General features: G+C 42.9%; 1 protein-coding gene across 1 annotated transcript; it reads right to left on the bottom strand.

The window, feature by feature from the left end:
* Positions 1-1,697: 1,697 nt before the first annotated feature.
* Positions 1,698-22,256, bottom strand: SLC34A1 (solute carrier family 34 member 1). Its single transcript, XM_070933787.1, has 12 exons — positions 22,157-22,256; positions 21,476-21,655; positions 13,416-13,544; positions 11,422-11,565; positions 10,201-10,312; positions 9,594-9,789; positions 8,939-9,034; positions 4,955-5,057; positions 4,643-4,810; positions 4,363-4,479; positions 2,730-2,854; positions 1,698-2,252 (listed from the first exon to the last, which is right to left on the bottom strand). Exons 1-12 carry the CDS (start codon positions 22,254-22,256, stop codon positions 1,698-1,700), a joined length of 2,025 nt encoding a protein of 674 aa, XP_070789888.1.
* Positions 22,257-22,817: the final 561 nt, after the last annotated feature.

Genomic DNA, 22,817 nt, shown 5'->3' with positions numbered 1-22,817 from the left:
GAAAGAGAAGTTTGGATAGCAAATCAAATAGTGCAGTGTATTAATACACTGAGTAACAATGGTTTCTATTTATGCCCGTAAACTAGGCCCGTACTTTCTTCTCCAAAAAGTAATGCTATTCTTGGGACCTCGTCATTCAAGAAGTAGAAAAATATATACTGTAATATTCTAGCTGGCTTAAAGAACAGATTTATCAGTGAATTTTATTTTTGAAGGAGTAATTTAGAAACACATCTGGATGCTCAAATTATGCAACAGGGGACACAAATCTGAAAGAAACTCTGCAAATTCAAACTCGACAGAAGCAGAAACACAAGCTGCCCTGGGATTATGTGCTAAAGCAAAGGTAAAAATGACAGAGTGCACATTCTGGTGATATAATCATAAAGTAAATGTGAACATGAGACACGAAGAAGATCCAGGGAAGATTACAAAGATTCGTAGTGCTTGCAATTTTTTTTTTTAAAAGCAACCAAAACATCCAAAGTGGTGGCTGAACTCCTAATTCAACCCATGTTCAGGGTCTGCTAATGAGATAGATTCACTCCCTCCCCCCAAAGTGATTTTCTTATGTGATCAGTTTCTCCGTTAACATAGAGTTTTCTATTCTTAAAAACTTAAAAATCAAAGGAAATGGCTCCTGTTTTAGGACTGTTAGTTGCTGATCTGCATCATGTTATTGGTTCAACCTCAGCTGAGATTCAGCGGTAGCCAAGAGAATATTGTGTCATATTTTATAAATAGTACACATCATATTCTTCACAATCTACATTTTCACTGGAATAATGAAAATTATGAGAACAGTTATCTACCGTAGTAAAAGTACAGAAACAATGTCTCCCCAGTTTTATTTCTAGAATTTTTCTGGAACCCAAATTGAAGTGATCTATAACTACCCAGCAGAAATATAAGCGGTATAAATGTAGCGACTGGTTGCTTAGTGATTCCAAAATTATTATTATAGGGACTATTTAAGAAACACCATTGTATCAGTTTCTATTACTTTCTTGCTCATAAAGAATTTGATGGTCAGAATCTATTAAGACAATACTATAAAATGAAGTAGATATTCCACAGGTTCAAACAACCTCTACATGGTTTCTGCTTCCAATTCCCACCAGTTTTAATTAGCACATATAATGATTTTGAGATGATGTGAGTTGTCATCAGACATCTGAAGGACCTTGTTGTCAAGTTAAAAAGGAAATATCTTCCAAGCACCATTATGAGTAATTCTGCAAATGTGTTGCACATTGAGTAAACAGTACTCAGGGAGACCTACAGTTCTGCTACAAAATAACTTCTGAATATATGGGGCTCCTGTTACACAGATGCTAAGGGCAATCGAGAGTGGCGTTTTTTGCTGCATTGTAAGTATTATAAACTCTCCCGCACATTATGTATGACCAGACGCTGATTATTTTGCACTCATTCATTGATGCTCATGTCAAAATGATATGCACAGTGATTACCAAATGACAGTTATAGGCATATTTCCCATGAAAAGTTCTGCCCATTGAGACATAAATCTATATTGGCTGGAATACACAGGTGGCAAGGGCAGTGCTCCAGTGAGGAGGGCAACCATCGGCACAAACTCCAATATTTGCACTGATGCAGTTCCTTGTCATGCTTTTTCTTTTATTATTGCCTGTCTGCTGAGCACCGCTGTCTGCAGAGCTGTGCTCCAGCACAAATCACAGGCGGCTAGCACGCTGCATTGGCAGGATATTCAGCTGGGGTGAAAGTCTTGGTGGTGGAGACCATTCCTCTAAGAAGAAAACAGAAGGCTTCGGCAAGCCTCTTCTGACCTTAACCTCTGGCGATTTCTTTTTACATTCCTCTTGGCTACTTGAACAATGGGCAGCACAACACGGCGTGGCTCTGGTCATCAGCCCATCCAAGGGCTGCAAAGAATGGAGCCAGTATGGCAAGAAGTCCCAACTCCGAAGCCACCTGGGCAGTCGGTTGGGGCTTCGTGACTGCATGATGTTGATAACGGCCACACAAGCTAGAAGGATCAGGAATGGAGCTCCCACTCCAACCAGCACCTGCCACCCTGCCACGGAGAGTCCGAAAACCAACGACGGCAACAAGAGGAAGCAGATAATCAGGTAGAAGACAGCAAACCAGCGGTACTTGGCTGTCTGCTCACCTAATGCTTCGGCCATGCGGATTGGAAGGCGAGTACAAGGTAGGGGATACCACAGCAAAATCCCAGAGATGTTGAAGAAGAAGTGGCAGAGAGCAATCTGAGAAGGGAAGCCAGAAACATAGCAGTGCTCTCGGGCGCAACATTAGGAAGAAATGCATACCAGCAGGGGTGGGTTCTACTTATCTTTACTACCGGTTCGCAATGGGCTGTGCACGCTCATGCACAGAAGCATCCTGATGATGTTGGGGTCGGTGGGCGGAATGGGCGGAGCCTACTGGTTTTACTACCGATTCTTGTGAACCGGTCCGAACCGGGGGCAACCCACCACTGCATATCAGGCACGGGGTTTGGGAGGAGAGCAAGGAAAGGAACCTAGTAGTAGCCCTTTCACTTCTGATTCATTCTAGTGCCTCTCTGCTTTGCCATTGCTGTTCTTTCCGGGGGGGGGGGGTTGTTTATAGAGGATGGGAATGGCAGTCCTTAGTGGCATGTAAAGACATCCTTAGGCTGGGAAATCTATTGCCATAAGCCATCCTCTCTAGTTCAACAGAATAGAAAGAGGGCATCTCCTCACCTGCAAGGCACTGGCCAATTTATCCCCTGGACTGGCCAGGGCTGCTAGGATAGCTGTAGTTGTAGTTCCAATGTTAGAACCAAGAGTGAGGGGATAGGCACGTTCTAAGCTAATCACTCCGAGACCTGTCCCACAAAAAAAAAGAGGAGCTGGTCAGAAAGCAACAACTTCCTTCCCCACAATACATACTAGAGCAGTGCAAAGGGAGCCCTCCTTATTCCACAAAAGCAGAGTTCCTGAAGATGAGTCCAGTTCAGAGGTGGGATTCACTTACCTTCCCTACCAGTTCACAAATGGGAGCGCACGCACCACCTTTGCCCATGCACACAGCCTTCTGCACATGTGCAGTAGTTGCGCATTACTGTTGTGGCCCCCACCCTCCGAGCCTATCTCATCGGAGGAAGAAGGCTTTGAACATGAAGAAGAGGAGTCGGCCAGGCCTCCCTCTCCAGGCCCCTCCCCTCTGGCTCTGCCTCAAGTGCCGGCCGAGGAAGAGGAGATTAGCCAGGAGCCAGGTGTCTCCGATGAGAGTGATGGAGGCGATCTGTCGTTCCTGGATCCACACCAACAAAGGCGTGATAAACGGTTGCAGCAGTTGAGGAGGCGTGCCAGGGATTAGGCTGAGTCACTGGACCACACCCCAGAGATTATATAAGAGAGTGTGGTGGCCATTTAAGACTCTGTGACGGACAAAAACTAACTCTGGCTAGTCACTTGAACAACGCTTAAAGCTGCCGAAAGGTTTCTTGTTTGGAACTGGACTATTTGCAATTTGTATGTATTTTCTGTTTATCTGATGAAGTAAAGCCCGTGGCAGTCGATGCTCGTATAGCTGCCAAGTTTTAGATAACAACCTGTGTGCATGCCAAGTGCTTTCTTAACCCTCGGCTGACTGTGTTTGTGTGTGTGTGGAGACGGGGACAGAACATTTACATCCGGGTGGGTGGGCGGAGCCTCTCACAGTTGCCGCTACCGGTTCGCGCGATCTGGAGAGAACTGGCTGAATCCCACCACTAGTCCAGTTACTCGTTGTCCCTGTTCAGTCATCTCATTTAACCAGGTTACTGAATAAATTATCCGGTTTTGCGTCCTGTACTAAGGAGAAGATTAGACTAGATAACCTCTAATATGGACTATTCCTTCCATGTTTCTATGATGTATATTCTGAACCAAGCAAGATGGGTTTGCACCCACATTAAGCCATGAAAAATCACCAAACTGATCACTTATCAAGGTTATTGCTTATGCACCTGCTAGCTCTTAACTGATCTGGCTAAATATGTTATATGAATATAGATACAGTACCTTGTATCTCAGTAATTTCTGAGATAGCTGTGCCTTCAAATCATTACATCACTACGTCCTGTTTAAGTAAGATAGTAACATCTTGCTTATTTATTCCATATATCCCAGAACAGCTACACTCTTAAACCCAGGCTGACTTCCTCCTGCCATGGTGGATGGGACAGATGTGGCTAAGAAACATTGTTAGCAGATTGGTGTTTCTCTTGCAGGGGGCTAAAAGTCCACAGTAAATCTCATCCAGAGTTTCTTTTGTACAACACAGTCCCTTCTTCTTGAGTTGCTACTGGGATTTGGGGGGGGGCAGAAGGGAAGATATAGAGGGACTTACCTACAAGAGGGGTGATTGCTGAAGTAAAGACAGAGCTACTTTGCATAACAAACGTCATCCCGGCACCAACAAGCATGGCAAAGTAACCGGTGGCCCATCCAAAAGGTGATGGAAGATCTGCCCAAACCAGTACAATGTCAGAAACAGCAAGGAGAAGAGAGGATTCACATAGGTGGGCTCTACTACAAGAAGAGTAGTGCCCTTCAGAGGCCCCACTTCTAAACTTTTTGACCCAAGAAATCTCCAACCTGGTGGGGAGAGAACCAGTCTATCAGCCTACCTGTGTTAATGACCTTCTGGATAGCTCTGGCCACTTGGCCTTTGAGCACAGAGTTTAGTAATTTGACCAACATCATAAGACAGGTGCACAGTACAGCCAGGGATCCAGCCAGCAGCATGAGTCCTACAGCCAAGTCTGGCAGAGAGGAGTCCACAAACAGATGGTTGCCTGGACAAAGGATCAGTATTCAATGCAAGAGGCTTCCTTCTCCCACCCTCTTACTTTTGTGGCCTGACAGGAAGAACGGGGGCATCTGTGGCATCTGTAGCCATTTCTTTCAGAGCTTTGTTGCATGAAGTTGCTGGTGCTTACATTTCTGTGGCATGGCACTGCTGAAGTTCCCAGCAGTTTCCAGACTGTTTGGCATAAGGGAGCTGCAGTTTAGGGATCTTCCTCTTGTGCCTGCTGAAGAAATCTATAAAAAAAGAGGGTCATCATAACATTGTGTAGGAACTTTGGGGAGATGAATGAGAAACCCCCCCTACTCATTTGCAGCCAAAAACAGCTTTATTATAATGCCATTAATACTTAGCCATTCAATCCTTCTATCTCATTCCTTCTGTTCATTCAGAAGTGATCCTTGCAGGCAAAATGTTGCTAAAATGTTAATTCTAATACCAATTAGCCTCCATAACAATCTTCATATTTCATCCATCAGCACTCATTTAGCATCGGTTCCAAGGCAGTGACATCTGTTTAACTCCCTTGGGAAAAAAGACATTTCCCAACCTCTTGTTCTGCTGCTGTTTCCTTCCTTGGGTTTCATTTTTCCCAAAATACTTTTTCAGTGACTGCACTCCCAAAGTTACCCTTGTTCCGAGCAAGCAACGTTTTGCTGTGTATTGCGCAAGCAGTTTAAAATTAAGAAATCTGTTTGGCAACATCTGCCCTACCCCACTTTTGAGTTCCTGAGGAAATTTGCAGGCAGCAAGGCCATACATCTATTTGGGGATGAGGTTTAAAGGGCACTTCCCAAAGGTACCATTCCTCCTCTCCAAATCTCTCCCAAAGCAGATCCTTTCCTATAGGCCTCCAAATGCAGAAAACACAACATACCAATCTATAGTCTCTTTCCAGTGGGCTAATAGGAATATAATGAAAACATAATTCAGTCCTTGCCACTTCTCAGCTATTATTCCATCCGGAACAACAATAGAAAATGCCTCTGCCTCATTCCAGGCAAATCAGAGATCAAAAATTACAAACACTCCCACCTCCACTTGTATCAGAATATGCCATATGGCATACATTTGGTCGAGTGGTAGGTTTCAAAATTTTTTGCTACCGGTTCTGTGGGTGTGGCTTGGTGGGCGTAGCATGGCTTGGTGGGCGTGGCAGGGGAAGGATACTGTAAAATCTCCATTCCCACCCCAATCCAGTGGAAGGTTACTGCAAAATCCCCATTCCCTCCCAATCAGCTGGGACTTGGGAGGCAGAGAATAGATGGGGGTGGGGCTAGTCAGAGGTGTTATTTACCGGTTCTCCGAACTACTCAAAATTTCCGCTACCGGTTCTCCAGAACTGGTCAGAACCTGCTGAAACTCACCTCTGACTTGGTCTTTTCCCAAAAGTTCTGAGCATTTGTAATTAAGCAGAAAGTAACTGGCTACAACGCCACAACTCTTCTGTATTAAAAAATCCCACAAGACCTATGCAAGTGACGTGAAGTCACATCATCTATTCTCCTATCAGCTGGCATCTCCAGCATTTTGAACTATGATTGTGGTCAGCTGATAAAATGCAGACAAAGAGGCAACGTTCTAAATAAAATGAACCCTTTCTGGGCTGGGGGAACTAGAATCCACTTCTCTGCCATTGTTCCCTTTCAAGAAAAAGAAAGGGAAAAAGAAAGAAAGAAGAACAAGAAAAAAGGAAGGAAGGAAGGAAGGAAGGAAGGAAGGAAGGAAGGAAGGAAGGAAGGAAGGAAGGAAGAAGAAAGAAAGAAAGAAAGAAAGAAAGAAAGAAAGAAAGAAAGAAAGAAAGAAAGAAAGAAAGAAAGAAAACCAAACCTCCCAAGCAGCCTGCCCTTTGTATGTCCATTGTCCCTTGCTCAATTTTATTGTGCTGAATCCAACCGGGATTCCCCCGTAATACTGTACAGGGGCCTCAAACCCACACAAGCTATGTTAGACAGTCTACAATGATACTCTGTGGGCCCTGCTGCTGCTGGCAAAAGAGGAGCACTGTCCTCAAAGTTCCTCAAAGACACACAAGCCTCACAGTTCACTTTGGCTCACTCTGACAACCTCCTGACCACAGGGGACCTGGACATCTGGTTGACCACAATCAATGTCCCGAAGACTCTCATGACAATCAGCAAGAGCCTCTGGGAACCTGGGTATTGGGTGGCACTGGGCTCTCTAGGCAGAGCTGCTAGGGCTGTCTAAGGAAAGGAAGGAGGAGAGCCAGGTTTGATCATCCCACAACGAGGGTCTTTCTGCCATGACTGGTTCATTCTCAAGAAAGACCAGGAGCGAGTAAACAAGCAAGGATGCAAGGAAGATTTCTCTGCTAGAAAGGCAGCAGGACTCTACTAGACAGGAGGAAAGGAGAGAAGGGGTGGGGAGGACAGGACAGGAATATATCAACCCAGAAATTAAAGGACATTAGAGTATTGTAACTAATTTCACTGCTGTCTATTTTACTATGTGTGTGTCTATGTGTGTGTATACATACATATACATATACCATATTTTTCGGACTATAAGATGCTCTGGACCATAAGACGCACATTAGCTTTAGAGGAGGAAAATAAGAAAAAAAAATGCCTCTGCTGCCCAGCATCCATCTGGTATTCATCTGGCTAGTGTCCTTGCAGCAAACAGCAAACATCCTGGTCAACTTCAGCACATTATCACAGCCCCAGCATGTGGCTCATCAGGACTCCACTCTGTTGCACCCACCACAGCTGACAGTTGAGCAACAGCTGGATCCCGGCTTCCCGTAGCCCCGTCGATCAGTGAGCTGGCCAACTGGAAACGCTGCCATTGCTGTCTCCTTTGTGTCTGCTGCCTCTGCCGGGAACAATGGAGCCTTCGCTGCTGAACAGCTGATTGGAGGTTGGATTGGCCTCCTGGAATACTGCTGATCAGCTGTTCTAGGGGGCAGGGATCGCTACCGCCATTCACCACCACTGTTCGCCATCGCTGCTTGCTGCTGCCACTGTTTTTTGTTGCCTAGAACAGTTGATCGGCAGTATTCTGGGAGGCCGATCCAACTGCCAATCAGCTGCTCGCTGCCCCACCAACCCCCCTCCCCCCCCCAGCCACAATATTCGCTCCATAAGACACCCAGGCATTTCCACCCACTTTGGGTGGGGGGAGTGAGTCTCATAGACCGAAAAATACGGTACATATACTTACACACACACACACACACATACACATACATATATTTGGGTGTGTGATAAATTATACGTTTAATAATATGCCATGATATTCATGTTTGACTCATTAGAGATTTTTGGATCAATGTATAAAAACGTTTCAGCACAGCAGCCCTTTGTCCAAGGACCTACTCCTGGTGACCCATTTGCTATGGCAAGTTGAGCTTGAGATCGGGGCAGGGTCAGAAAGGACTGCTAGGGGGCAGATGCTTTGGGGCCAGAGGGAGCTGGCAAGAATCCTTCCTGGTGGGGAAACAGACCATCCACGTTTTCCAGAAAATTTCACGATTGAAAAATGAAAGAGAAGAGTTTTTACAGTGTGGGGTACAACACAGCTGAGCTGGAAATAGATTGGTTCCATATTCAGATTCAAATGATGCAATGGGACTTTGGAATTTGTGCACAATCCTCATTCAGAAGTGCTCTAAGCTTTCATTCCCCACCATAATAGAAGTGCGCAACTATAAATAACTATGAATGTCTTTCTTTTTAAATCTATATCCTTTCATCACTGCGTAACTACTCATTTAGTTACTGGATTTAAAAAAAAGCATCTGAACTAGCGTAGATAGAGAAAATTAACATATTCCAAAGAGAAAATTAACATATACCAAAGAGAAAATTAACATATTCTAATTCCAATATGGAACTCTATTAGGAGAAAAAGCACACTGAATTCATTGGTGGCTGAAATGCATGTCAAAATGTTTTCCATTCATGCACATTTACAGAGAGGCTCCATCAAATGAGGTAAATAGACTGTTAATCAGAGAGAAACCTTCTCAGTGGTGGCCTCTTTATAGGCTAGAGAATCTGGAACATCTTCTGCATGGTATTTGCTGTTATCTCTTACATTCTCTTCCCCCCCCCTTCCCGGTTGTATCCTTTCTCTTCTTTGGCACAATTCTCACCTGTGGAGCTGGCGCTTCACACCACACCCGAATCAGACTTCTGTTCTGCAAGCTTTCATTGCCTGTGGCAATCCCTGTGATCACTGACTTATCCAGCTGAAGGAAACAAGAAAAATCCTTAAATTGTGGCAAGAGTGGGAGATACCTCTCTCATCCCCACCTCCCCAGGTTACTGTACAAGTAGTCCTCAATTTATAACCACAATTGGGACCATAATTTCCATCGCTAAGCAAGTCACGCCTGACCTTTTTGCCACTGTCGTTAAGTGAATCCCTGCAACTGCTAAGTGAATTATGCAATACTAAGTGAAACTGGCTTCCCCATTGACTTTGCTTGTTGGAAGCCAGCTGGGAAGGTTGCAAATGGCCATCACTTGACCCCAGGATGCTGCAACTGTTGCCAAGTGCGAGTTGCCAAGTGCCTGGATTTTGATCATGTGACCATGAGGGTGCTATGCAAGGACCGCTCCTATGTCACTTTTTTCAGTGCTGTGGTAACTTCATTAAAGAAATTGTTGTAAATTGAGGACCACTTGTATAGAAAACCGAGAAGGAGCTCCCAGGAGAAAGACCAAGAATTTAGATTAGTTTTTCCCAAGCTGGTACCCTCCAGATCTTCAGTGTCATAATCCTCCACCTTGGCATAGCGCACACACCTGGACAATAAGGCCAGTGAAGGGCTCCGTGATTACTTTCAGAAGCTCTGGCGCATCCTGTCCACTGCGCAGGTTGAGAGTTGCCACGGAAACTTTGGTGATGTGGTGCAGATAGCCACTGGCCACTTCCAGAGGCAGCAGAATCAGTACTGACAACCAGTTGAAGCAGTCATGCACCGTGGCCCCTGCAAAGGCCCTGTTAGACAACAGAGAAGTTCTTGCTGTTGTGAAATATCGGAGTTGCAGCATAGGGTATATGGATGGGTCCTACCTGAGCATCCATCCAAATCATATGTATTGCAGAAGTATCTCTGAGCCCCACTTCTGCCAATTTGTTTTGCTTACCTGAATTACCAATTACTCCTGGTTTAACACATGCCTGTTCTTCATTACTCCTGACTTAGGTTTGTAGCCCCAGAACCCACCAACCTCAGCCGTCTACTGGCATCCTCCTATAATTGATGAACACTTTCTCCTTCGGCCAGCCTGCTCCTGTTCTTCATCCAGTTCTGCCAGACACTGCCTTCTTTCCAAGGCAGAAGCTGGCTACATTCTCGATCTCCATCTGCAGTTACTGGACTCCCACCTCCCACCCAATAATACTTGCCTCTTAAATTCACTTCTGTCGCCAGCTTGCATGAGTGCCACAATGGTGTTGGTGACTGAGGTCCCTATATTGGAGCCCATGATGATGGGGATGGCTGAACCTACCTCCAGCACTAGAGAGCAAAGGGCAAAGAGCACCTGGTGAGAACTCTGGCTTGAAGATGCCACCATAGCATCATAAACAGAATGAGAGTTCGGGCACACTTTTCCTCCTGGCCAGACTCTTCCTTTCCAGTCCTATGTATATCTCCATCAGATACACCAATGTATTACCGTATTTTTCGGAGTATAAGATGCACCTTTTTCCCCCCTAAAAGGGGGTGAAAATTGCAGCAAACAGCAAGAAGAAACAGCTCCTTTTAGCTTCAGCACATCCTAATTAGCACAAGTTGATTGGATTGGCCTCCCGACTCTCAGCTGTTTTGCGTGGGCTTCTGCTGCTTGCTGCAAGGAGGTAAATTGCTGGAGCAGATTTTTTTTTTTCTTTGTGCTAATCAAGCTATGCTGAAAATGAAAATGAAAGTAAAGCAGGCTGTTTGCTGTTTGTTGCAACGAGGCAAAATTGCTGGGGGGCAGAGGCAGATTTCTTTTTCTTCTTTTCCTCACCAAAAAAGGTAGGTGCGTCTTATACTCCGGTGCATCTTATAGTCCGAAAAATACAGTAATTCCCTACAATTGCAATGACGGTATTATCAGGCCCTGTATGTGATTATCAATAAAAAATATTACCAGAAGCAAAAAACCTGGGACCTCTTACAACTAGATACAACTCTAGGACTGTCTGATTGGGAGTACTAGGAGTTATAGTTCAATGACATCTGGAGCAGTGGTGACATTTAAATCTTTTTACTACCGGTTCTGTGGCCATGGCTTGGTGGGCGTGATGTGGCTTGGTGGGCGTGGTAGGGAAGGATACTGCAAAATATCCATTCCCACCCCTCTCTGAGGCCAGCCAGAGGTGGTATTTGCCAGATCTCCGGACTATTCAAAATTTCCACTACCGGTTCTCCAGAATCTGTCAGAACCTGCTGGATTTCACCCCTGATCTGGAGGCCAAAAGTTCCTATCCCTGATAACAAAAGAAGAATAACTACTAAAGCTATATAGCTATGCCACAAGAAACTAGGAAATAAGAAAGGGTAAAGGGGGGGGGTCAGGGGAGCCACTTGTTTCATATATTCATGTAGCCAGATTCTGATTTTAATCCATCAGTGTTACTCACACCCTGAGGAAACCATGCTCACGATGATGGAAGTGGAGGTGCTGGAACTCTGTACAAGGACAGTAACAAGGACTCCTACCACAAGCCCTGCCACTGGGTTGGAGAGGATAGCGTTATCCTTGAAAATATCTCCAGCTACTTTACCTGGGGGGGAAAAAGCAGAGAGTAGCAAAACAGATCTGAACATATGGCACCAAGTCTAGTCCAGCTTACTCATAAAGCAAGTTTTAGTCAGAGTCTGTTAATTACTGACTGAACATATAGCTTGTGCATTATTACCCCCAGTTAAAAGATTCCGGTTTAAAATGAGCTCTTTCTGGAAATGGGATGGGGAAATCTACAGGAAGTCTATGAAAACAACCCTTTAAAAGCTCTTTCTTTTTGTAAACGAAGAAAACATGAAGTTGGTTTCTCTGTATCAGGAGCGTGAGCAGTACTGATACCATAAGCAATTTCTCATTTCTGCTAGTTCTGTGGTGCTTAATTGAAATTCTAATTTAAAAAAAAGAGATCCTGAAAATTTGAGGAGAGGAAAATATGGTAGAATTATTGCAATATACTGTAGCTGATATGTGACGGAGCTGAACAAATGAGGATATCCTCAAAGCATTTGCTAATCAGAAGTGACATTTTCCTTTCGTGAACAAAATTTACCCTTTTGGAGAAGAGATTATGGACTTCTCATTAGGAACAGAAAAAACATCTGGAGGGGAGGGAAGGGGTCACATGAATCTCTAGTAAAATTATTGAAATTCAACTTTACACACACCAGCTTTCTGCCCTAATAAACATACTGACCCCATTGATGGGAAAATAATTAACCAAGGTGTCTTCTGCACCTTGATCTCCTTTCTTGTCCAAAAGACTTATTTTGCATGATAACATGCTTCCTAGTCACACTCCCAGGACTTTCAACCATTCCTTCTACTCCCAGATCAGCTCTCTTCATCTTCTGACTTAGACCTGTGCAACAACAGCACTTCCCTGACTGACCAGCCTTGTTTCCACAATGGAGGGCAGTATGCTAAGGTTTTGAACTATTTTTTATTTATTTATTTTTATTTAATTGGACTTATATGCCGCCCTATCTCCACAGGACTCAGGGCGGCTCACAACAATAAACAAAACAAACAAACCGTTAAAAACAAAGTCCATGATAAAATTGACAAAAATCCAATAAAACCCCATTAAATTCTATTAAAAACCCCATCAGTCTAGGGCGGCTAGATGAAATAGCCACGTTTTCAGCCCACGGCGGAAGGAGCGACTAACAACTATTATTGTTGTTAGTTGAAAAGTCGTGCCCAACCCATCACGACCCCATGGATAACGTTCCTCCAGGCCTTCCTGTCCTCTACCATCTTATGGAGTCCATTTAACCTCATGCCTACTGCTTTCTATGGAGAATAGATCTTTACAGCATCGGACTTTCCTTTCACCACCAGATGCAGCCATAGCTGAGGATCCTTTCGGCTTTGGCCCAGTCCCTTCACTCTTTCTGGCGCTACTAGTACTAGCCCTCTGCTCTTCCCCAGTAGCATATTGGACACCTTCCGACCTGAGGGGCTCATCTTCTGGCGTCATATCTTTTTTCCTTTTGTGCTGTCCATGGGATTTGAACTGTAGATGGACTTAAATAACAAAGGTTTTCCTATCACCTTGTTATTCCCTAAATAAATCTTGTCTATCTTCTTTTACCCAAGATTTCTTCCTTACAACACTTATACTCCTTCTAACTTCCATGTTTCTCACGCCACCTATTTCTTCCACTATGACAAGGCTGTCCAGTGATGACCCAGTGTTGCCCTTAGCCTCTTTCTTCAGAACCCAACTCCAACAGCACCCACGCCAGCAGCAGAGACAGACAGGAGGTGGAGGAACCCACACAGAAGGACATGTAGCACTTTCGTTCTGAGGGATCGTTAAGGAGGAAGGGATGGAGGATGGGTGGAGAGGAGGAGAGGAGAGGCAGGCAAGTATCAGGGTGACCTCACCTCCTGCCAGCTGGAAAGCGGAGCTCAGCACATCCAGGGAGCACACAAACAGGTATAAAAAGGCAAACATCAAGGGGACCTTGAGAAAGGAAATAAGGATGGATCTGGTTCTTGCACATTTGCCAAGGGCTGCAAAGGAAGAACAGAGATTAAATACAGTCATGCAGTAGATTCAGTTCAACTTTTATCACCCACAGACTATCCAACTGTATCCTGCTGGTGCTCCATTTCATTTTTTCCACAACACTAAACTTTCCATGTAGTTGCTGCACACTGGGAAAGCTTATGTAGGAGCTCCAGATGGCCTTTTAAATCAGTTACAGTTAAGTTTCATCATAACTAATAAATAACAACAACAAAAAGATATATCAGTGATTGTGCCTCAAAAATAGAAAAAAAATCTACATATATTACAGAGACTAAAGTTAAAAAAAGAAAAAGTAACTAAGGGGAAAAAAGACCTATGTAGTATCAGTATAAAGTCAGTTACATTTTGTAATTAAATCTAGGCCACATAGAAACATATTGCTCCACCGTCACATTTTTAGAACATGCTGACATTTCAAAAATTGACAACGAACATGTATCTCAAATCCATTCCTGAACTTCAGGAGAATAGGTTTCTCTACATTTACATAAACTTAATGTCTTCCTTGAGTCACAGCATGATCAACACACTGCTAACTCCATATTTAATTTCTTCAAGTGCTCTCTTAATTGTAGAGGATATGGCAACCTGGTTGTGATGCACACATTAAACCATGACTTTAAAGCAGCTGCTAATTAGCTACCAAGCCAGCCTCAAGATTTTGCCTTTGCTGTTACAGAGCTGGTGAATCGTTACATTTTCCAACCTTCCCAGGAGAAAATGTAGGATGATTTTGTTTACTCGCCCTGTCTTCCAACTACCTTTTTACTGAACGTGGATTGTTTAAACATTGTTTTAATGTGTACAGGTTTAGTTCGTATTACTTTCACTGTTTGTAGTGCTTTGAAGTGTGATTGCTTGGAAAGACTCTGTGATTATCTTAAATACAATATTTTACAAAAAGATTAGGGAACTTATACTCCTGAGACAGGGGAAGTACAGTTCATCTCTCACAACCCAACAACAACTGAGAGTTGAATCTGGAAAGCCCCTGATTTCCACATCCCCAAATTCCAAACCCTGAGAGGAAACATGAAATTGCTTTGGAGACTTTGTTTTCAGTCTCCAAATGGCCCCTGACTCTGCTTGCACTCAGGGTAAAAAGAAACTTTTTGTCAGCAAGGGGGAATGTGAAAAAGAGGTATCCATCCATCCATCCATCCTCCAGGCATTCCAAGCCCTATACAAACACAACTATTGCAACTCCTGCTTGAGTTGCTTAGTAACGGTAAAGAACGTGCCGGTCATTTTTCTATAAATGGCAAATGCTTCGCAACGTAGAAGGAGCCTGAAGTGGGAACAGCACTCCCACAGTCAGAAGAGTGGATTGAGAAGGAAGCTACAGAACTAAACCTAAACACTGACGCCACTGAAGACCAAATTTCACACGCTACAGTTTTTGAAAGAAGGTGGAAGGACCCTGCCAGATTGTTCTCCTTGTATACCGTGAGTTATCAGTTGGAAACATATAGCATATACTGTGGTGGTGTTGATGGTGGTTATACAACCTTAATGATTTAGTTCTGACACATACAGAGTCATTACCAATTCATGACCAAGTCACGGGTTTTTTTATTGCACAAAAATTACTCAAGTACTCTGACCATTGCTCTTGCAGTGCTGTGGTATTTCAGATTCTGAGTTTGTCTGTGAGTAATAGGATGTATGGTAGGTCAATATTCAGGGTAGGAGAGGAAGAATATCTAGCTGTTCAAGGGTTGTAGGATTTGAATTCCAGCAATTCATATTGCTGGCCACATGACTGCTGGGAGGTGGGATCCATTAACATCTCTGTTAGATAAGAGTTCTCCATCCTGGTCTATAGCAATGGTGAAAAGCCTAAAAGACACATTTGCTGCATTGCGGTTGCTGTTACTGAAGCTGCATCCCATGTTGCAGTTGGCAGAAGAAAGCATATCTAGATGGTTGCCATAAAATAAATAGTTATTATCCAAGTGTTGAGCGATTGCTTATACTGGGTTCAGTACGCAGAGCAGAACAGAAACCCACAAATCTTTAAGTGGCCACAAAACAACTGACACAGGTTAGCTGGAAGAAATCCCCAGCTTGGAATTACACTTAATTTGCTGAGCTCCACCTGAATAGATCTGCCATTGGGAAGAGTCTGCCTTCGATGTATTGTTGTTCTTGCACAAGTTCACTCAGCTTCCCTAAACAGGCTAGCATTTGAGATTAGTTTTGCATCCACAGAGTGTCCATATTTGTATTTGTTCCTGTTTTTAAAGATTGGGTGCTGTCCTTGGGGGTAAAACTCCCCCAAAGTGATATGTTGAAAATTATCCAAAAAAATCAATTGGAAAGAAGAAGGACATACATTTTCCTTCTGTCTATGAAGTGGCCCAAATTAAACCAACATAAACTTTCTCAGTCATTAATAAGGTTGTTGAGTGGTGATGCCCTATTTACTTTAGGTAAGTTAAGGTAGATTAATTGGCAGATTCATTCTCAGCAGGGAAATATTCACCATTTGTTCTCCCCAAGACAGGTTGGGGCAGGAGGAGGTATGACTTTTAAGAGATGAGTAGTATTTTATCCATCTCTCAAAAGTTAATTCATTGGGTAGGTAGGGCTTTTCTGCTCCTGCTTTCCCTAGAAACTCTTGGCCATCCCATGGATTTCCTACAAGTGAAACTGTTTGGTAAATCCTGCTTCACCAGGTACCGTCTGCCATCCATGAATCAGACATTGTAGGTGACCTGTGTAGGGGGTACTAGAAATGTACTTTTGCTGCTGAGCAATCTGTCTGTCAGTCAAAGCTTTCTTTTTATGTGTGATGACCCATGTAGAAAGCCATGGACAGGCTAATCGCTCAGTGGGGCACTCCAGGCTATCTGCAGCACCCATAACACACAGCCTGCAGTGCAACTAGGCAAATCCTAGGTAGAGCCCAATCATCACCAAATAGGAAGGTTGTGCTGGAAGAAAATGCAAACCATCACCTTCACACTAGATCAGTAAACTCCAATATTAGGTGGCCTTGGCTATGGAAGATGAGAAGAAAGGATGTGATCTTATATGACGATTAGAGGAGCACCTTTGAGCTGAAGTTAGGGGATGTGTGGCTGTTTCCATAACACCCTAAGTAGAGCCTTTGAGTCTGAAGCTGATCTAGAAGGCTGGACCAGTCTCCAAATAAACTGGATGCAAATTGTCAGCACCTTGAAGTGGGCTAAAAATAGCTATTTATTTATTTATTTATTTATTTATTTATTTATTTATTTATTTATTTATTTATTATCAAATTTCTATACTGCCCTACTCCCAGAGGACTCAGGGCGGTGAACAGCTAATATAAAATACAGATAATACAAACATTAAAAATCCATTAAAATTATTAAATATTTTGGCCGAAAACAAATTTAAAACACCCAATTTGTAAAACAGATTAAACAATTTAAAAATTTAAAAGGGAGAGTTAGGCCAGGCCAGCCTGCTGAAATAAAAATGTTTTGAGAGCACGACGAAATGTGTGCAGATCTGGGATCCTCCGTATCTCCGGGGGGAGCTTGTTCCAGATGGTAGGTGCCCCCACAGAGAAGGCTCTCCCCCTGGGGGCCGCCAGTTGACACTGTTTGGCCGACGGCACCTGAGAAGCCCCTCTCTATGGGAGCGTACTGGTCGGTGTGAGAGGCTATTGGTAGCAGAAGGCGGTCTCATAAATATCCCGGTTCGATGCCATGGAGCGCTCTAAAGGTGGTAACCAAAACCTTGAAGCGCACCCGGAAGACCACCGGGAGCCAGTGCAGCTCGCGTAGGAGGGGGGGTCACATGGGAGCGCCACACCGCTCCCATAACCACCCGCGCGGCCGCATTCTGGACCAGCTGGAGCCTTCGGGTCCTCCTCAAGGGGAGCCCCATGTAGAGAGCATTGCAACATAGTGTATTTTTCATTCTTGGTTTGTGGGCTTCCGGGGTTCAGTTTGATGCTTAAGATTGATTCATAGTGTACTCTTTCTCTTCCTTTCCATTAAAGATCTCCTTGGGTTTGGGAACCAATTGTTCCCTTTTAGAGAATTCCAATTTTCCTATACTTGAGAAAGGAAAAGAAGCCTGTCTCCACACTTTTGCTCATGCTGGTTTTCTATGTGACATGACAAGAAGAAGTATGTTGAACTTATTATATGTTCTGAGGAAGACAATCGGTCATCCATGGTCATCAAAAGTACTTCATTTAGGCATTATGTGTGTGTGTGTGTGTGTGTGTGTGTGTGTGTGTGTGTGTATAATCTTTCTAACATTTTTCACTCCATATTGTCTAGAATTTTACTTATTTATTTATATTTATTAAATGTATATGTTGCTTATCTCACAATCCAAACCCACTCTGGGAGGAATATAAATTTAACATAGGTAGGATTACTAGGAATCACTGTCCAACCTATTTGCAGGGAATCAGATTGCTATGTTTGATTCTTATATGCATCCTGGATTAATTTAGCTACTTGGTTTGGACCCTAAGTATTTTGCAGAGTTAGATCATCTCCTCATTGGCTAGCTTCTTGAAGTCTCCTACAGTTTATTGGGCTTTTTTTTCACAGCTGTGAAAAAGCTCCTCCTAGTGATGAACTCAACTCAGGGTACAATAGTGTCCAACTCCTATTGTTTATTAAGCAGCAAATGACATTTTTTCTATCTCCCAGTCTTGAGGTTCCTGCTTGCCTCCTCTGTTCAGACATCTGTGTCTTCTGTTGTTAGGAAGACGTATTGCACTCCCTTGCAATATGAGGGCCATGGGGCACAAATAGAATCATAGAGTACATGAATAATAGTACATGAATAATAGTGTTGAAAAGCCCCATTTAGCTCATGGAGTCTAAAGGCCACTTAGTGCAAGAATCCAAATGAAAGAATTCCAGCTTGTCCAGTTTCTGCTAGAAGAGAAGACATCCAATGAAGGAGAAGCCATCACCCCACTGGACCATTGGCTTCACTGTCAAACTATTCTTACTGGTAGGAATTTTTTTTCTCACTTTCCATCAAAATCTTGCCTTTATGTTGTTTAAAACCATTATTTGCCATAGTATGGAACGAAAAATATAACAGGTCTTGAGCATCTTCTGTGGGACATTCCCTCAGGTATGTTCCCTCAGGTAAATTCATAAGCTTTGAATATAGAAGTTCATCTCAGCTGCAATTCCAGATAGGGCTGGGCTGAAAAATCTCCTTCTCAGAACTCAAACCATCAATAATGGCCTGGTGGACCAATAGTATCAGGCTGCTTCCACTGATCCATCCACCCTGTTTAAACTTTCACTTTGGTTTAGTCTCTTATAGGCACAAAAACCATAGACAAATGGCAGCCTCATGGAGGAAAAAAGATGGATTCTCAGCCATTCAGCCTCTCAAATTTTACAGCTCTGTCTTTTCTAACCATTTGGCACTGATTTAAAATGTTTTAAATGGCATATTTGGGGGGGGGGAGGAAACAAACTGATATGGTCATACTTTGGACCCCGAGAGACTCTAATATATACAAGGGAAGACTAGGTTTCTGCCCTTGACTGCAAATGTCTTTGCCTTGGCTGCTTGTTCTTGTGTTTTTAAATGACAAATAAAGCCATGATGCTGAGGGTGCAGAGGGCTGTTGGTTAAAAATCACAGTGTCAACTTAGGGAGACCTGATGTGACACAAAAGAAATCAGTAGGGAAAGCTGTGGAGAACACAATGCTAAGCATTTTCTTCTGCTGCAACTGTGGATCATTAAAAACACAATGACAGGGGCAGAAGGAAGCTGTCAAATGGCAGCTTCATGGAGGAAAAAAGACTTGATTGACGTGTTTTTTATTGTTACCAAGCAACAGTACTAAAATAGCTAAAGTAATTCTACCACAAATAGAAAGCTTGAATTGTAGCATACACCATTGCAAGGTACAAATTTATCTTGGAAACATTGGTAAACAATATCTGATTTTTTTTTTTTTAAAAAAAGGTATTTTTGTCTGTTGTTTGAATCCTTGTCCATAAAAATTGATTCCATATTAGAGTTCTTTCACATTGCTGAGATCAGCTTTTCTGCAATTTGCTGGACAGAGGATTAAGGTGGAAGTATCCCACGTGCAAATAAAATCTATCTTTATTAATGAGAAATAATGGTTTTCATGGCCGTGGTCCTCCTAATAAGTGTGTGGATGTATGTATAGACCCTATTCTGCACAAGATTTCCATTTCTGTTAATTAAAGATTTCTTATTTCCATACTTGATAGTATTCTGTATCTTCCTTTTCTTTTATTTCTTTCGTTAATTTGTCCTATCTATCAAGTATGGAATAAATGGTACGATTGGTTCGAGATTAGGGAAAGTAAATGTGAATAAATGATGGAGAGGAGAATGTGACAAATGTGTAAAATATTGTAAATGAATAAAAATTAGATATAAAAGAACGATAAAGATAATTATAATGAAGGATGGGAAAAATGGGGAATGTATAAAGTATAAAGTAAGAGGAATGAAACTGATATGTAAAAAGAAACACATATTATGTGTTTGTGCTATGTGTGTTGTGTTGTGTTGTGTTGTTGTAAAATCAGTAAAAAAAACTTAAAAAAAAAGATTTCTCATTTCCAGTTAATCCTATTTTATTTCATCCTGATTAACTCAAGTGTATTCCTTAAAGAGCTTCTTCTCATTCCCCTAAAGTCAGTGAATTTTTTGTCTTCTTTCAAAAATGATCCTTCCTTCCTTCCTTCCTTCCTTCCTTCCTTCCTTCCTCCCTCCCTCCCTCCCTCCCTCCTTTCTTTCTTCCTTCCTTCCTTCCTTCCCTCCTTCCTCTCAAGAGGACCTGTTAACATTTGTTGTCTATATATGTACACTTGTCCTAGACTAGCACAATAAAGGCCCACATAGCTTCTGAAGAATTTTTTAAAATAACAAAATGTCATAAGGTAGACAAATCCATTTCTAACCACAAACCATGTCATAGTCCAGTATTTAACAGGAACACTTGATGTTAACAATTGCAAGTATACTGCATACAACATTCTCAACCATTAGACGTCAATGATTCCAGCACCCAATCATTTCTGTTGGAGTTCTGGCAAGCAGAAAATTCTTCAAACTGTAAAAATATTAGCTTAAAGGAAAGAAATTGGGATCCAGGCCAATGCATGAACAACAGTGCAATGTAAGTAAATTTTACTTTAAAAAATTCGATCTTAGAATATTAAATTCAGGAAAACCCCTGAATTTAGACCTTCACCTGACACTTCACCACACACCACACTCCCATTTTCAGTGATTATGGAGGAATCACTGAAAGCCAATTTGACACCCCTGACCTAGGTCATTTTGGCTGATTTTGAAAGCCTAAGTAGGGCTGGTCCAGTGGTAAGTTTCAAATTTTTTTACTACCAGTTCTGTGGGTGTGGCTTGGTGGGTGTGGCATGGCATGGCATGGCATGGCATGGCTTGGCGGGCGTGGCTTGGTGGGCGTGGCAGGGGAAGGATACTGTAAAATCTCCATTCCCACCCCAATCCAGGGGAAGGTTACTGCAAAATCCCCATTTCCTCCCGATCAGTTGGGACTTGGGAAGCAGAGAATAGATGGGGGCGGGGCCAGTCAGAATTTTTACTACCGGTTCTCCAAACTACTCAAAATTTCCCCTATCGGTTCTCCAGAACTGGTCAGAACCTGCTGAAACCCACCTCTAGGCTGGTCCTAGCTAATATCACCAGGAAATACTTAGCCTGTAGAGACACTGGAAAGTAAAAAGTAATTCCAGAAGAAAGAAATGAAAATACACCTCTATATTGTTGCCAATGGTTCTGCCTATACATGTCCTTGAAATCACCAGAGCCAAACCTGACTTGAAAGTGACATGATGTTACAAAGAAATGAGAGGTCTGGTACACTTGCTTGTTTACAGCTATATCCCTAGCTTCGTTTCCCTTACCTGGTTTCTCTGCTTCATCCCAACTTGTGTATGGATCCCACATCTTGGAAAAATGAATGTTGATTTCATGGCTCTCCATGCTTTCTGCCAGCCTCCCTGAGGAGCCAGGGGGAAAGTGCTCAAGGTTAGAACTGACAGCGGGGAAGAAATATTCTCTAGGATTCGGGTTCATCTGTAAAACTATGGAGAAAGGAATGTTTATTAAAGACACTGCATCTCACAAATGATAGGATCTTCTGCTTCCTGTATCACTTGTGAGATTTTCTAGGACACACTTCAAAAAATAAGAGGCAGAAAAGCCTACTGTGCCATCCCATGAAGAGCCAATACCAGCTCTTGCTGGAACTTTTGCAGTATCTGTACCTCGGAAGCATGTAGCTTTCTTTAGCTATGTGCAAAAATGGGCTACGACCATAGTTCTTCTATAGACTCCAAGAACCTCTACAGTACTCTGTAAATAGGATCTTCCATTTATAGAGAAAGCACCTGCTATGATCACTTTTTTAAGGACCAAAAAAAAAAAATCCCATGGGAGTTACACTGAACAGAAAAGAGACTAATACCCAACTGGCCCAAGAATACACGGAAAAGCATGAAGAAAGTGAAGTGAAGGAAAGAATAAAAAGGACAGAACTTCAGCTACAGTGCTCAGAGGCTGCACAAGACTCTCGAGTTGAGTACCTTGGAGGTTATGGCCGACGGGAAAGGGTGGTGCCTGCAAGACTCTTCCTGTGGATTGACAGCATTGCACTGGATTTTCTCTCCCATAAGGTAGCATCATAGCCTGCCAGCTGAAACAGACATTGACAATGATAAATGTGACGCTTGTCCTGACGTCATGGTTTCAAGGAAATTCCAGATGCTTCCCCTATGTTCAGCAGCCAAGAAGCCATATATCTTAATCATTTATCCAGGGTAATGGATTAGTATTGCAGATAGATACATATCTATTGCTTCTACCGGTACCTATATTTTTATTGCCATTGAGGCCATATCTAAGATTCTTCATTGTTTGGAAGAGAGATTAGACAGGTGCTATGTTAGCCAAAAGGTCAGAAAATTTTGCTGGGTTGGATCTATGCCTGCCTTGATACAGGTATTTTTTTTACCCTGGGTTGATTCGATGCTAGGTCTTAAGAAGTAAGAACCTGCCCTGGAATGGGCTGGGTTCAGATGCCCAATCCATGTCTGTTGATGCTACTTCAGGCTCTTGTTCCTTTGTGTTCCCTTACCTGCTGCAGGTGAGATACCCAGGGGAAACATCTCAAGCTTACAGTCTAGGTCCACAGTCCCCTTGCAGACAAAGTAAGTGGAGAAACACTATGTCCTTTATACACCAGAC

The sequence above is a fragment of the Pituophis catenifer genome, unplaced genomic scaffold (assembly GCF_029215685.1).
Source record: "Pituophis catenifer annectens isolate HBS135680 unplaced genomic scaffold, rPitCat1.0.hap2 SCAF_2, whole genome shotgun sequence".
Taxonomy (NCBI): Eukaryota; Metazoa; Chordata; class Lepidosauria; order Squamata; family Colubridae; genus Pituophis; species Pituophis catenifer.
The sequence above is the reverse complement of the archived record's forward strand: the minus strand, read 5'-3'. Positions and strand labels throughout refer to the sequence as shown.

Excerpts from the sequence above, each read along its gene's own strand:
- SLC34A1 (XM_070933787.1), bottom strand. The coding sequence starts at position 22,256 with ATGATGCTACCTTATGGGAGAGAAAATCCAGTGCAATGCTGTCAATCC. Across the intron at positions 9,035-9,593 it reads TCACTGGCCTTATTGTCCAG|CTGGATAAGTCAGTGATCAC; the intron begins GTGTGTGCGCTA and ends TGTTTCCTTCAG. Across the intron at positions 2,253-2,729 it reads AATTGGCCAGTGCCTTGCAG|ATTGCTCTCTGCCACTTCTT; the intron begins GTGAGGAGATGC and ends TTCCCTTCTCAG.